This window comes from Peromyscus maniculatus, chromosome 5, assembly GCF_049852395.1.
Source record: "Peromyscus maniculatus bairdii isolate BWxNUB_F1_BW_parent chromosome 5, HU_Pman_BW_mat_3.1, whole genome shotgun sequence".
In the NCBI taxonomy this organism is placed as follows: Eukaryota; Metazoa; Chordata; class Mammalia; order Rodentia; family Cricetidae; genus Peromyscus; species Peromyscus maniculatus.
Window position 1 is genome coordinate 137,584,871 of NC_134856.1, and position 12,206 is coordinate 137,597,076.

The window sequence follows — 12,206 nt, forward strand, 5'->3', positions numbered from 1 at the left end:
TGTATCAGCATGGCTGGTGCATCTGTACTGGATGGCAGAGACCAGTCTGACAGGTCAAAGCTTGTGGGAGTCGGCACAGACCCTCTGTTTTCCTCTAGTCTGGTAGGGAGGTATCTTTGGGCTCCAGGCATGAACATTTAAAAGAAAGAGTGAAACTTGAGGGCGCCTTCCTTTGGACCCGCACTTTGTGCAAAGTGGGAGGAGGGTGTGCGAGCAGGCTGGGCGGTGCAGGAGGGCGCGGGTGCTTAGTAGTGGCTTGGCCTGGGAGGCGCCGGCCGCCCTTCCCCGCCCTCGGCCGCTCCCTCCCTCCTGCTACTAAAACCAACGCGCACTGCCTGGCCGCTCTCACTTTGCTACCGCCTCCGCGCCTGCTTTCGTCTTGGGTCGGCGGCGCGTGTTCCTGCTCCATGGCGCTCCTGGTGCAGTTGCTGACCCTGACTCTGGCACTGGCTCTGGGCCCCACCGCGACCCTGGCAGGTCCTGGCAAGTCGCCCTACCAGCAGGTTCTGCAGCACAGTCGGCTCCGGGGTCGCCAACACGGGTAAGCCCCAGCGGTTCCATGGTGGGCGGTGCAAGGACAGGTCACTGAGCTGCCAGTGCACTCCGCTGAGGACATCATCATAGTAGGCCAGAATTGCAGGGGACAAAGCCCGAAGGAAAAGCAGCCAGAACACAGAGAGACTAGCCCTGCGTGGAGGGAGGGACCGTGGGAGGATGAGATGCGGGGACCTAGTGGAATGCTTTGTGGCAAAAGGGTTGGGGACACTGACCAGTGACCACTCAGACCAAAGTTTATGATACATCTTAGGGGACTTTCAGTCTCCTCTCCTAACTCTAGGTAGAAGGGGGCGTTAGCAGCTCTCAGCACAGAATCGCCATCACCCTGAGAAGGTGTCCTCTGCAGAGGGGAAGCCAGCCAGGTCACTGTCCAGTGATTCCAGGTGTGAGACTGGTCACACCAGGTAGCAGGACCCTAAATGCCCGCAGCTCCTATACACCTGGCATTGCTCTGCACCCAGACACTCATCCCCAAACAGTGCCACAAGAGCAGTGTGGCACCTGGTAAAAGAAGAGCAGGAAAATTCACTACCCTTTATACATGCTAGACACATTGGGAAACCAAGACCTGAGAGGGTACCAGCCTGTCATGCAGAATGTGCTGGAGCCAGGGTTGGAATCTGTCTTGAAGCCATGGCCAACTTTGTCAATGCGAATCATTAATGCTTCAGATATTCCTCTGGGCAGTGCAGATGTGTGGACTTTAGGAGACACACTCTGACCAAGGGTATGCCCCGATGAAGAGCCTGGCATGGGCACAGTCTGCACAGAACTTCTACACACAACCAGGCCATGCCTGCTTCAGACATAGCCCGGCACTTCAGTCTACCTGGCTGCATCAACATCGTCGGGAAACTTCTGTGGAAAGAGTGGAGTAATGACTTCAGGAGTGGTCCAGGTGCCCCACACCCCCAGGCTGTGCCCAACTCTCGGAGAGACTAGACAGATCTGTACTCAGATTAAAGAAGAAGGAGGAGGAGGAGAAGGAGAAATCCATGTGGCTAGTGAGGGTTGGCTTTTAGGCCCAGACAAAACTGCAGCCCCCAACACTGGGCATGTCCTGAACTTGGGTAAAGGCTGCACTTTTAGGGAGCAGTCACCCTTTTTCTACATATGGCTTTCAGGTCTCTTATAGCCTCCCAGGTCTCAGGGCTTATGGGGAAGCAAGCAATGGGTGCAGGACTGACCACTCTACAGACCTGAGCCACAGCCTCACACCCTCCAGAAAGGAAGGAGGCAGTGTGCATGAAGGGTTGAGGGGACAGATCAGAAAAACGCAGATTGGAAACCTCAAAACCAAGCAATGACAACTGGAGCTACATCCCTGCCTGGTTCACCTTTGGCCCAGCTGCCTGTCTTGCATGATGCCTTCAGGTTCGAAGACGTGTGTCATGTGTGAGCTCCACGTCACACACAAGCTGCAGCACTGCCACCCAGAGCAGAAGGCCACAGCCACGGTGAAGTCTCTAAAGACACCGCAGACGGTCTCCTGCTGAAGCCACCCTCCTTCCCTTCAGAGCCCAGAATACCAATTGTCAAGAAAACTTGAGCATTTAAACTTATCGAGGTAGCTCAGCTAAGGCAGTTGCTGCCAAGCCTGCCGACCCACAAGGGATGAGAGAACCAGCCTCCCTCCCAAGAGTTGTCTGCTGACCCACACACTCACTGTGGCGTGTGCTCCCCATCCAAATACAAAATGAGGAAATGATTTAGACCAGCTTCTCTGATGTATCCCCAGTGCTTCTTGCACTGAGTTGGAAAACCTACAGTAATTTGTGACAGGCTGAGTGATCGAGAGGTGATGTGTGCTAAGCAGGGTGATGCATTATTTTAAGGCCAGCTATTCCTGAGGCTGGGGCAAGAGGTGGGCAATTTAGGGAGACCCTATCTCAAAATAAATATAAGGAAGACCACATCCGCACCCCTCCCCAAGGGAAATCTGGATGCCCAGGCACACAAACCACAGCCAATGATTTGGGGCATAGTTGCATTTATTCTGATCTAACTGTCCCTAAAGAACCACGGGACTGCCTGGCCTTGCACACATGGGTGTGGCCCCCTGTGCAGATGGATAACCTTGTTCCAGTTCCAGCCCTTTATTCAAAGTGAGAGCTGAAGAAAGGGGAAGTTTAAAGAAGTGCGGGGTGTCCCGCGAGGGGGGAGAAAGGACAGTGTGCCTAGCCGCTGGGCAGCAGTGCATGGCCGCCTATCCCCTGATGCACTCACCTCCCCACATGCTGCCCCCAGCACACTGAGAGCCTCTGGATGCAAGTCCCGAAAGCTGGTGGGAGGAGGGGGGCTGCTGGGTGCTCTGTTGGCTCCCAGCTGCCTCTGTGTTACTCTTGCATGGGGCATGCTAATGCGAAAGCAGTGAGAGCAGAGTGCAGCTGCACGTTTGAACAGCCTCAACAGAAACTGGAGGGAAGTTCTGGAAGCCCTTGCTTTTCAGATGCGCCTCAAACAGCGGGGCTGCCGGTCCTAGGGCAGAAGCCTGGAAATGGCCTGCTCGTTTTGATTACATCTCAGCATAGACACAGCTTATCCCCCCCACCTCTCCCCACCCCCAGCTTCTGCTCCTGTCACAGGGCAGGAGCAGTGCAAACTCTCTCCGCAGAGGAGAGGAATGCTGGAGCCAAGTCCACAGGGACTCACTGACGAGCGGCTGGCCGCCCATGGTGAGCTGCAGGGAATTCATCCACAGTAATTATTTCCTGCTCAGTTGGACAAGAGAGCTGGGGTTGTACAGTGGGAAGGATGAGCTGGGGCTGGAGTGTGGCCTGTGGAAGCTCTTCAGGGGTTATTCAAGGACCGTGAAACACGTGGATCACTGGCTGCAGAGTCTCTAAGCACCTGGTGAGACCCAACTAAGGTGGGCTGACCCAGCCTTTACCTGTGGTCACCTGTCAAGCTGGACTTTTCACCGTCACTTTCCTAGTATCACGCCTGCTCTGCTCACTTACTGCTGTCTATTGAACAACAAGAACAAAAATGCATTCTTCATACGGAGAAGAAACGGGGAGGAGAAATAACGGGTCAGAGCGAACAACCACCCAATCATCCAGCTGTGGACACTGTCCAAATAATGACATGGTAGCCACAGACCCCCCCAAATACTGTGCTCTGTGGATCACAGTTAGTTAGTTAGTTAGTTAGTTAGTTATAGTTAATTAGTTATTTGAAACAGAGTCCAGATTGTCCTCAAACTCACTGTGTAGCCCAGGCTCACCTTGAACTCAGAGCAATCCTCCTGCCTCTGCAATGCATTCTTAAGGTGTTGAGAGTTGCTATTGAGGCTGCCTGCATCTGAATGCACCTGAAGCTGTGGGCTCATGGAAATCTTGTGAACACCCTCAGTCCGTTTTCTTTGATTTTCTGACTTGCAGTTTAGTCAGATGGCTACTGCCTGCTCAGAAAGAGCCTCGCCTTTGTGATCACACATGGCAGCTCCCTTGCCCCGGAGTGCCAAAGAAGATGCCACCATCATTTGGCCTGAACACCACTCTGGTTGCTCAGGAGAAGAAAATATTCAAATAGCATTCTCCAGAACACCAAAGGCTCCAGAAGGCTCCAGAGAAGCCTTCTCAGCAGAAACCCAGGGAGTTTGTTTTTCCCACAGTTATTGAAGATCTTTTTAAACGAAATTGTTATACATTGTTTCCAACGAGCCTGTTCCCATACTGACTCTAACGGGCCGAGAACTCTTGTCTTTACAGTTCTTTTGAGGGTAGTTGGAGAGAGGTAACATTCATGACATATCAGTCACAGGCTCTCTTTGGTACCCAGCACAAAATAAAGCCAGCACCCCAGGTTAGAGTCTGGAAAGGAAAGTGTTGTCCAGGAGTTTCCTGGGGGGTGTGGGGGTGGCCCTGAGCAATGGGTAATGGAGGGTTAAGTGGGAGAGCACTCCCTGTCAGTACTGACAGCAGCTGGCCGCGCACCCTGGTTTACAGGGTGGATACTCCCAGTGTGTTGTCCCAGGAGCCAGGCAGCTGGTCTAGACACGCAGAGCATGTCTGTTTATGGAGCTGGCTGAGAGGTGCTGGAAGCCTCCTGACAACAGGACCTGTGATGCACACTGGGATGCCAAGTCTGTGCTCAGGGCAGGTACAGATAGAGAGGGAGGCTGGCACAGCTCAGCAATGTCGCTTGGATTTTGCTCATTTTCTCCGTCTGTAACAGGTAACCTAGACTTTAAGGTGCTTTGCACTTAATATTGGCCTGTGCCAGAGAAGGATGCTTAGTGTGTAAGACAGACTTGAAGGATTTATTTGAGGAGAAGATTTTTATGGGAAAGAAAGATGTACATAGACCGTGCCAGAGTTTACCCCAAACCACCAAAATGGCTGTCTCTCCTCTCTCTAGACAGCGCTGCTGGCCCTAGGAGGTTCACATGATGGGACGGACCTCAGTGTGGGCTGGCCTGCGACCATCTCACTAACACTGTTACTTTTGATTCCAGTCCCAATGTATGCGCTGTACAGAAGGTCATTGGAACCAACAAGAAATACTTCACCAACTGCAAGCAGTGGTACCAGAGGAAGATCTGCGGCAAGTCCACGTGAGTATCTGTAGCCTCCCAAGATCACCACCTGCCAAGGAGAGCACAGTGTGTGTGTGTGTGTGTGTGTGTGTGTGTGTGTGTGTGTGTGTGAGAGAGAGAGAGAGAGAGAGAGAGAGAGAGAGAGAGAGAGAGAGAGAGAGAGGCAGCCACCACTGTATGTGTATAAGTCAGCTGCCAAGGAGGCCACACTCTGTGGTGTGTGTGTGTGTGTGTGTGTGTGTGTGTGTGTGTGTGTGTGTGTCTCAGTCTTCACTAAACGATACTGAACAACTATTCAGAGGAGAAGCTATGTGACCCTGGGGATGAAAAGCTGTTGGTGAACTTACCCCAAAGGTCAGGCTTGCTCAGCAAGTGCCAAGGTGAACACTTCAGAAAGTCTCAGTGTGCCTAGAAGTCCGGACACCAGGGAGCAGCGCAGCAGATTTAGACTCAGGCTCTGCCGCTTACTTGCGGAGGATTCGTCTTTTGTGTCCTCAGTTGCCTCCTGTGCAAAATGGACACAGCAGAAGGAGGGTTGAACTGAGCAATATACGTAAAAGGACAATATGGTACCTGGCACATGTAACTACAAACCCCAGAATATGCAAATGGAGCTCACACACACACAGAAGGGCGCACCCACAGAGTGTGATGGTCACAGTAGGCCTTGTGGGTGCCTCTCTTCATGGAGGGAGGTAGCCTTTGCCCTCACTGCTGGCTGCCTGGGGAGAGCAGTTGAATGCATGTTCTAACAGAACTATGGGGAAAGCTGATCAGCTTTGGCATTGACAATCAATAGACCTCAGAACTGACTGTCTCTCACAGAAGAGAAGAGGTGCCATACAAAACCGCTTGAGCTACTTGTGGGAGCCTGACCTTCCTCTTTTCAGCAAAATAGGAGATTTCCCTGAACTTGTCCCAGTGTGAGAGAGTTTTAAAATGTGTTCCTTATGCCATCGCTTTCAGCAACTGTCTCCAGCTGAGAGGAGGAAACATGTTCCCTTAACATGTTCGTTGAGATGAACACCACGGTGTGTGGCTCAGATTATGTTAAGCAGTTGTTGATCTTGCTTTCATAGAGCGGGAGTGAGACCAGCAGCTCTCTGGGAGCCTCTGCACAGTCCATGGCAGCGGTTCACAGCCCGTGGGCAGCCCAGTCTCGCAGCAAGGTGTGAGCTGGGACACCGCTCAGATCCAGTGAACAGATGCTCAGCAGAAGTTCGTGCTCTTTGTAACAAAAAGAGATTATGCAAATTCTATATGGAACATCTTTGTAGGACACCCAAGTTTTAAAAACCAATTACCTCCAGTACTGATAGGTACATACGTGATCTACTCAAACTTTAGTTGCTTAATTAAACGTGAAGTCAGATTCCACACAATTGCTTCTCAGAAGGTGGCCAGCATGCTGGTGCCAAGCGGCAGATCTTCAAGTCAGAGCCTCAGGTTTCACAGGGCACCTGTAGCAAGCTGGCCACAAGGTGGCATTTGCCATGCTGTGTCAGATGAGCCTGTGTTATGGAATTTGACTGAGGAATTCATGGCGGCTTGACGGCATTCCTTGAGAGTTCCCAGACTCATGATGTTGACAGTGAGTTGTATTGCTTTACTGACTTCTACCCATGTCTCTTCTCTGTGTGCCAGGCTGAGGCACAAGCCACAGGAGGGGGCTGCCAGATGGTCCTGGGTAGAGTCCTCTCCTCTAACCTGATTTGGTTTTGAGAGCACAGTGAGGTACTGGGGCAGCCCTCTCACCCCAGTGAGTGTAGGAGGCGGGGGAGGCAGGCACCGGCCACCAGCTCCAGGAAGGGGAAGATGGATGGGGTTGAGGATGGAAGAATGGTGTTTGTAGTGGCGGTCAGTCAAGGTCCAAGGCCATCCAGGCTTTGACCTGGATCACAAAGCTAAGAGAAAAAAAACATTCACATCCAACTCTTGAATGTAGCTGAGGCTTTGGGAAGCCTCAAAAAAGAGGAAGTGAGATGAGGAAAACATGGGCTGATAAAAAAACTTTATGATCCCAGATGGAACATCACGCACAGCCTTGGCCTCAGGAGATGGAGCTGCCTTGGAAGAGACCCAGGGGACAAAGAGGGAAAGAGAGGGAGATGGGCCTCATCTCTGTGGTCCTCAAGGACTAAGAGCTTCACAGGAGAGCAGTGAGCACAGGGGGGAGGTCTCCAAGGGAGCTATTTTCTGACCTGATATGGCCACAATTAAGTGCTAGGTGGGGGGCTGTACTGGCTGGAGTTAATGGCGACTGGGTCCCTAGAGGTGCTTAGTTGACGATGAGTGGGAACTAGAAGCGTGGCACTTGGAACAGAGGACTGTCTTGACAAGCCAGCATGGGCACTGGCGTTTTCTCAGCCAGATGTCAGGCGGGCTACAGCAAAAGTATGTACTTCTGAGACCAGAAGGAAATTTTGGTCCCGAAAACAGATGATGAGCACCAAGTGTGAGGTAAAGATCTTGCCATGTGAGGTCACCAGAGACATGGAAACAGGCCTAGTGACTGTGGAGCCTAGAACCCCTTGTCTGTGCCTGTGAGGCCCTGGGTGCTGTCTTCCAGAGGGTAGGGGGTGGCCCTGCCGCACTCAGTGTGGTCCCTGCCACACCGGTGAAGCCACTGAGTCTCCCAACACTAACTGTCTGCATTTCCAAGGAGAGAAGAATCGGAGACTTTGGTGCTGTGTGTCAAAGCAGCGAACGCTGTCACACTGATTTACGGCAGGGTTCGGTCAGCAAAGGTCTCCCTGTTTGGTGACCTGAGTGGATTCTATTCCTTAGCAGCTCACTTCAGCCTCTACTTCAGAGCTGTAGAGCCCCAGAGTGATGCAATCACTGATCAGACAATAGACCTGTGGCTGACAGACAGGACCCGCTCTGTGATTTCAGGCAACCATAAAAGGATAGGGAACCATAAAAGTTTTATGTGTGGCTCTAGGCTCTAAGAGTCTAGACAGAAGCCTCTTATCTGAGGCCAGGGGATGGGGGTCTGCTCAACAGACAGGTTGAAGCTGACATAACAGGGATGTCATAGCCATGGCTGGAGCTACAGCATCCTGAGGTGATACTGTGGCCAATGTGGAAGCCAGCAGGTGGGGGCCAATGTGGAAGCCAGCAGGTGGGGGTGGCAGCAGTCCATCCCAAAGTCTTTAAATTGCCCCCCTGGCAGACAGCATGGCTCACAGGTGAGAAGCCATTTTCTGGAGCCAAGAGGAACTGACAGGACCCTCCTGTTTCTCCAGCTCCTGGTGTTATTCTGCCCTTCAGCTACATAACATAGTTCCTCAGCATTAGCAGAAATCGAACATGTCCTGAAGCCATCGGGGACATCGTGGCGCCTTCCTGTCAGCTGGAAGGTCTACTTCTAGTAGATGGTCATTCTGGCACAAAGAAGCCCTCCATTTCTCCCTCCCATGGATCCCTTCTTCTGGTCCCAAGAGGGAAAGAGGTGGTCAGAAGCAGGCTGCACTGTCCCCAGACCACGCCTGTGCGTATTTCCGGTCCCCATCCATAACTTGCTCTAAGATAACAGAGACTGAGCATACTCCAAATGCCCCATGAGGCAATGCTTTCCAAAAATTCTAGATCTAGACCATTCTGTGAACTAGTAGTCTGCTTAGCTGATGTGGAATTTTGTTCTGTTGAGAATTTTCACGAGCCCATGTAGATGCCCACATCCTAATCTGAAACCTGTAAATACATTCTTTTACATGGAAAAGGGACCTCACAGACATGACTGGGGTGTCTACCTGCGGTGAATCTGATGGGATCATAGGGGTCTTGGTAAAAGCGAGGCGAAAGTTAGAGTCAGAGAAAGGGGCATCCCGAAATCCACAGCTGGAGCAATGTCACCAAAGGCTGAGCCATCCAGCAGCCTCCAGAAGCCGAAGGGCAGAGAGGGGAGTGTCCTGGCAGCTTCTAAAAGGAAGATGGCCTTTGATTTTAGGCACATGAGGTCGATTTCTGACCCTAACCTTCAGAATTGTAACACAACACGTTTGTAGGATTTTAAGCCACTGAGTTTTAGGTAATTTGTCACAGCAAGGTATCAGAAACTAATAACAACCCTCGCTGCTCTGTTTATAGCCCTCAGGATGTGATTTGATCACCTGGCTTCATGGAGGGCTTTGCTTTTGATGAAGTTGTGTTTGTTATGTTAGATTATAACTGAGCTTCTATTTTAACAGTTCTGTGGGGGCGTTTTTATTTTCATCAGCTTTAAAAGCTCCACACTGAGCACTTAGAACACACCACTGCACTGAAGTAGTTCCTGTATGTTTGCCCATTCCGTTCCCATAGTCATTCTCTGACCAAGTAGTGGGGGATTATTTAAGAAGAGAGAGAGAGAGAGAGAGAGAGAGAGAGAGAGAGAGAGAGAGAGAGAGAGAGAGAAAAGAAGAAGAAGAAGAAGAAGAAGAAGAAGAAGAAGAAGAAGAAGAAGAAGAAGAAAAGAGAAGAGAAGGAGAAGAGAAGAAAAAAGACAAAAAGAGCCCATTTGTAGATGAGAATACTGAGGCTCCAGAAGCCTGCACAACCTACTGAAGAGTCATACACTGAGAAATGGGGTGGTCTGGCCACTTTGTGCCATCCCCTGGAGAATCAAGCCTGGCAGCTAGGGTCAGCAATGCCACAGGTATCCAAGGGAGCAGGCTAGGGTCTAGGTGGATTGTCCTACGTCTCTTTTTACAGCCCCACATCTGTAGCCAGGGTCTCCTAGAAACATGTCCTCTTGGAGTCAGAGATGCCCTTTGTGCCAGAGTCACTGTCACCTCCCAGTGGCTTATTCAAGTCTGGTGGTCATTATGATGACTGACATGAGACTGAGAACCAGAATTTCTCATCAGAAAACGAGTGTGGGATCTGGAGACACAGTCAGCATCCAACAGCCACCCAAATGCACTCCCATCCATATGGGAAATGCCATGAACCTATGTTCTGAAGTCACCTCGCAGCGCACTAGGCTCTGAAAGTTTCTGTGGCAGAGGCCTTCACTGGGGCACAGTCGGTTAGGAAACTTCAAGAATCAGCTTAGCCTCTGTCCAAGGAATGGCATGCAGAAAGAGCTGCTCCAGGCTGGCAGTCCATGGGGCATGCCGATATCTAGATGCCGTGAGTGTGTGTTTGCTCTACGGTTCATCTCAGGCAGAGTGACGCCATGAGTGTTCCCTATCACAGGAGGCTTTGCTTGGTCTCCATTCCTTACTCCGCCTTCTCCCTCAGTGTGGTCAGTCTCCTGCCTCTTAGGACAGCAGGAGACCCATGCTGCACATTTTGGGGAGTGAATGTTCTAAGTTTGTATTAGCTCAGTGGAAAATAAATTTGGGGAGAAATTAGTGATACTCTCCCCATCCAATCCAAGAGAAAACACTAGATAGGCATGGGAAAGGGCACCATCATGTGTGTTCCGGGAGCCTTTAATCAGAATCTAGCTGACGAGACAAGATGCAGAAACCAGTAGCCTGGTCCTTCCTGTGAAGGGACATGTGGGGACTGGGGACATGCAAGGAGAGGCACCCATCGTTTCCGTCCATTTCTGCTGGGTCTAGAGAGGTGGTACCAGACTTAAGTTCTATTCTTACAAAGTCTGTATATTCTCCAGTGGGAGCCTATGTAGAATGGAGCAGGGCAGAGAGGGTAGGAGAGTTCACTCTGGAGACTGCCAGCTCAAAAGGTCCTGGTCAAGAATGTTCCAGTCAGCTGCTTTCTCTGTCTACAGTCCCAGCTGTCCCTGCTACCCCGGGCCTGAGCCGGCTGGTTCTGAAAAGGGCTTATATTGTCTGGATAGCTAGGAGCATGGAACCTGCCACCGCAGAGCCTTCTCAGCACAGAAGGCTGATGTCCTCAAATGAGAGCATGGCCTAGAGAAGATACCTGGAATGGCTGCCAGTGAGCCCAGGAAGGAGAGTCTCCAGCGCAAGAGGATTGGAAAAGTCTTCCAGAGGGCTGTGCTTGGTTCCGGCCTTTGTCTGGAGAAGGATTCACAGCCTTAGAGACTGACGCTCTGCTGTGAGGACTGTGGCACAGAAGCCATGCCCATGTGAAAGCAGGGCACTGTCCAGCCCTGGGGCGGGGGGGCCGGGGCAGCGAGCCCACCAGAAAGGCTTTGCCTTCAGCGCTCCGGACACAGCACCAAATCCATCTGACCCCTCAAATGTGCACTTGGTCAAGAGCAGTGGTCAAAGAGCTAGCCTCGCTAAAACGGGGAGAGCCTAGGGACATCCCCACGTGTCTGGGCTCTCAAGGACCGCTTGGCCCGTCCTACCCCACAGTTTGCTTTCTGACTAGCCTAAGCTGTCTGTCTGTCCTTCTGAGACCGTTCTGCTCAGGTTGTCCCTTTCTCATCAGCCCCTCCACTTTCCACTTCTCCTTCATGTCATTCTCTATCCCTCTTGTGCATACATGTACACACAGGTACACACACACACATGCACTTTGAGGACTTTATCTTCTTTTATCTTCATTGAAATCCTGGTGAGGCCACCCAAGCTGTTTGGCTGTCCTTTGGTTTGGGGGAGGGGGACTAGAACTCAGAAAGCTAACATTTGGTGAATAGAGTCTGTGGGCAGTGTGGCTGGGCGCTCCAAGCCACGGAACATGAAACAGCCATGTTCACCAAGGGGGCCCAGAGAGCACTGTGTGGATAGGCCAGTTTTCCCCAAATGCGTCTCTAACTCTGTGGAATTCCGCGTCGGCACTTGGGGAGAATAACTGAATCGAGGCGATGGCTTTATCTGATTCCACCTCCCCAACTCCAGTCATAGAACCCTGGTGGTGTTTCTGCATTTATTTATTCTATTTATTTACGTGTGTGTGCGCGCGCGCGCATGCGCGCGCGTGCTCGTGTCTACTCGCGCAAAGGTCAGAGGACAGCCCAGGGGCATCGGTTCTCTCCTCCATGTAGGGCTGAGGATCGAACTCAGGCTGTCAGGCTTGATAGCACGTGCCTGCTGAGCCGTCTTGCCATCCAGCCTTGGTATTTATCAGAGAAAACCTGGGATTCTGCGTGAGTGCGTGCGTGCGTATGTGCTTGCGTACGTGCGCGCGTGGGTGTATTGGGGTACGGGGTCCTGATGCTGTAGGCTTAAAGCTTGGGGATCTCCCT

General features: G+C 51.6%; 1 protein-coding gene across 1 annotated transcript in view; it reads left to right on the forward strand.

Moving 5' to 3' along the window:
- Positions 1 to 333: 333 nt before the first annotated feature.
- The window catches only part of Tgfbi (transforming growth factor beta induced), a 30,074-nt gene continuing 18,201 nt past the window's right edge, over positions 334 to 12,206 (forward strand). Inside the window, exons 1-2 of the mRNA XM_006976758.3 lie at positions 334 to 541; positions 5,018 to 5,116. Coding sequence (XP_006976820.1) covers positions 408 to 541; positions 5,018 to 5,116 — 233 coding nt within the window. The 5' untranslated portion in view covers positions 334 to 407. The remainder of the gene's footprint in view (positions 542 to 5,017; positions 5,117 to 12,206) is intronic.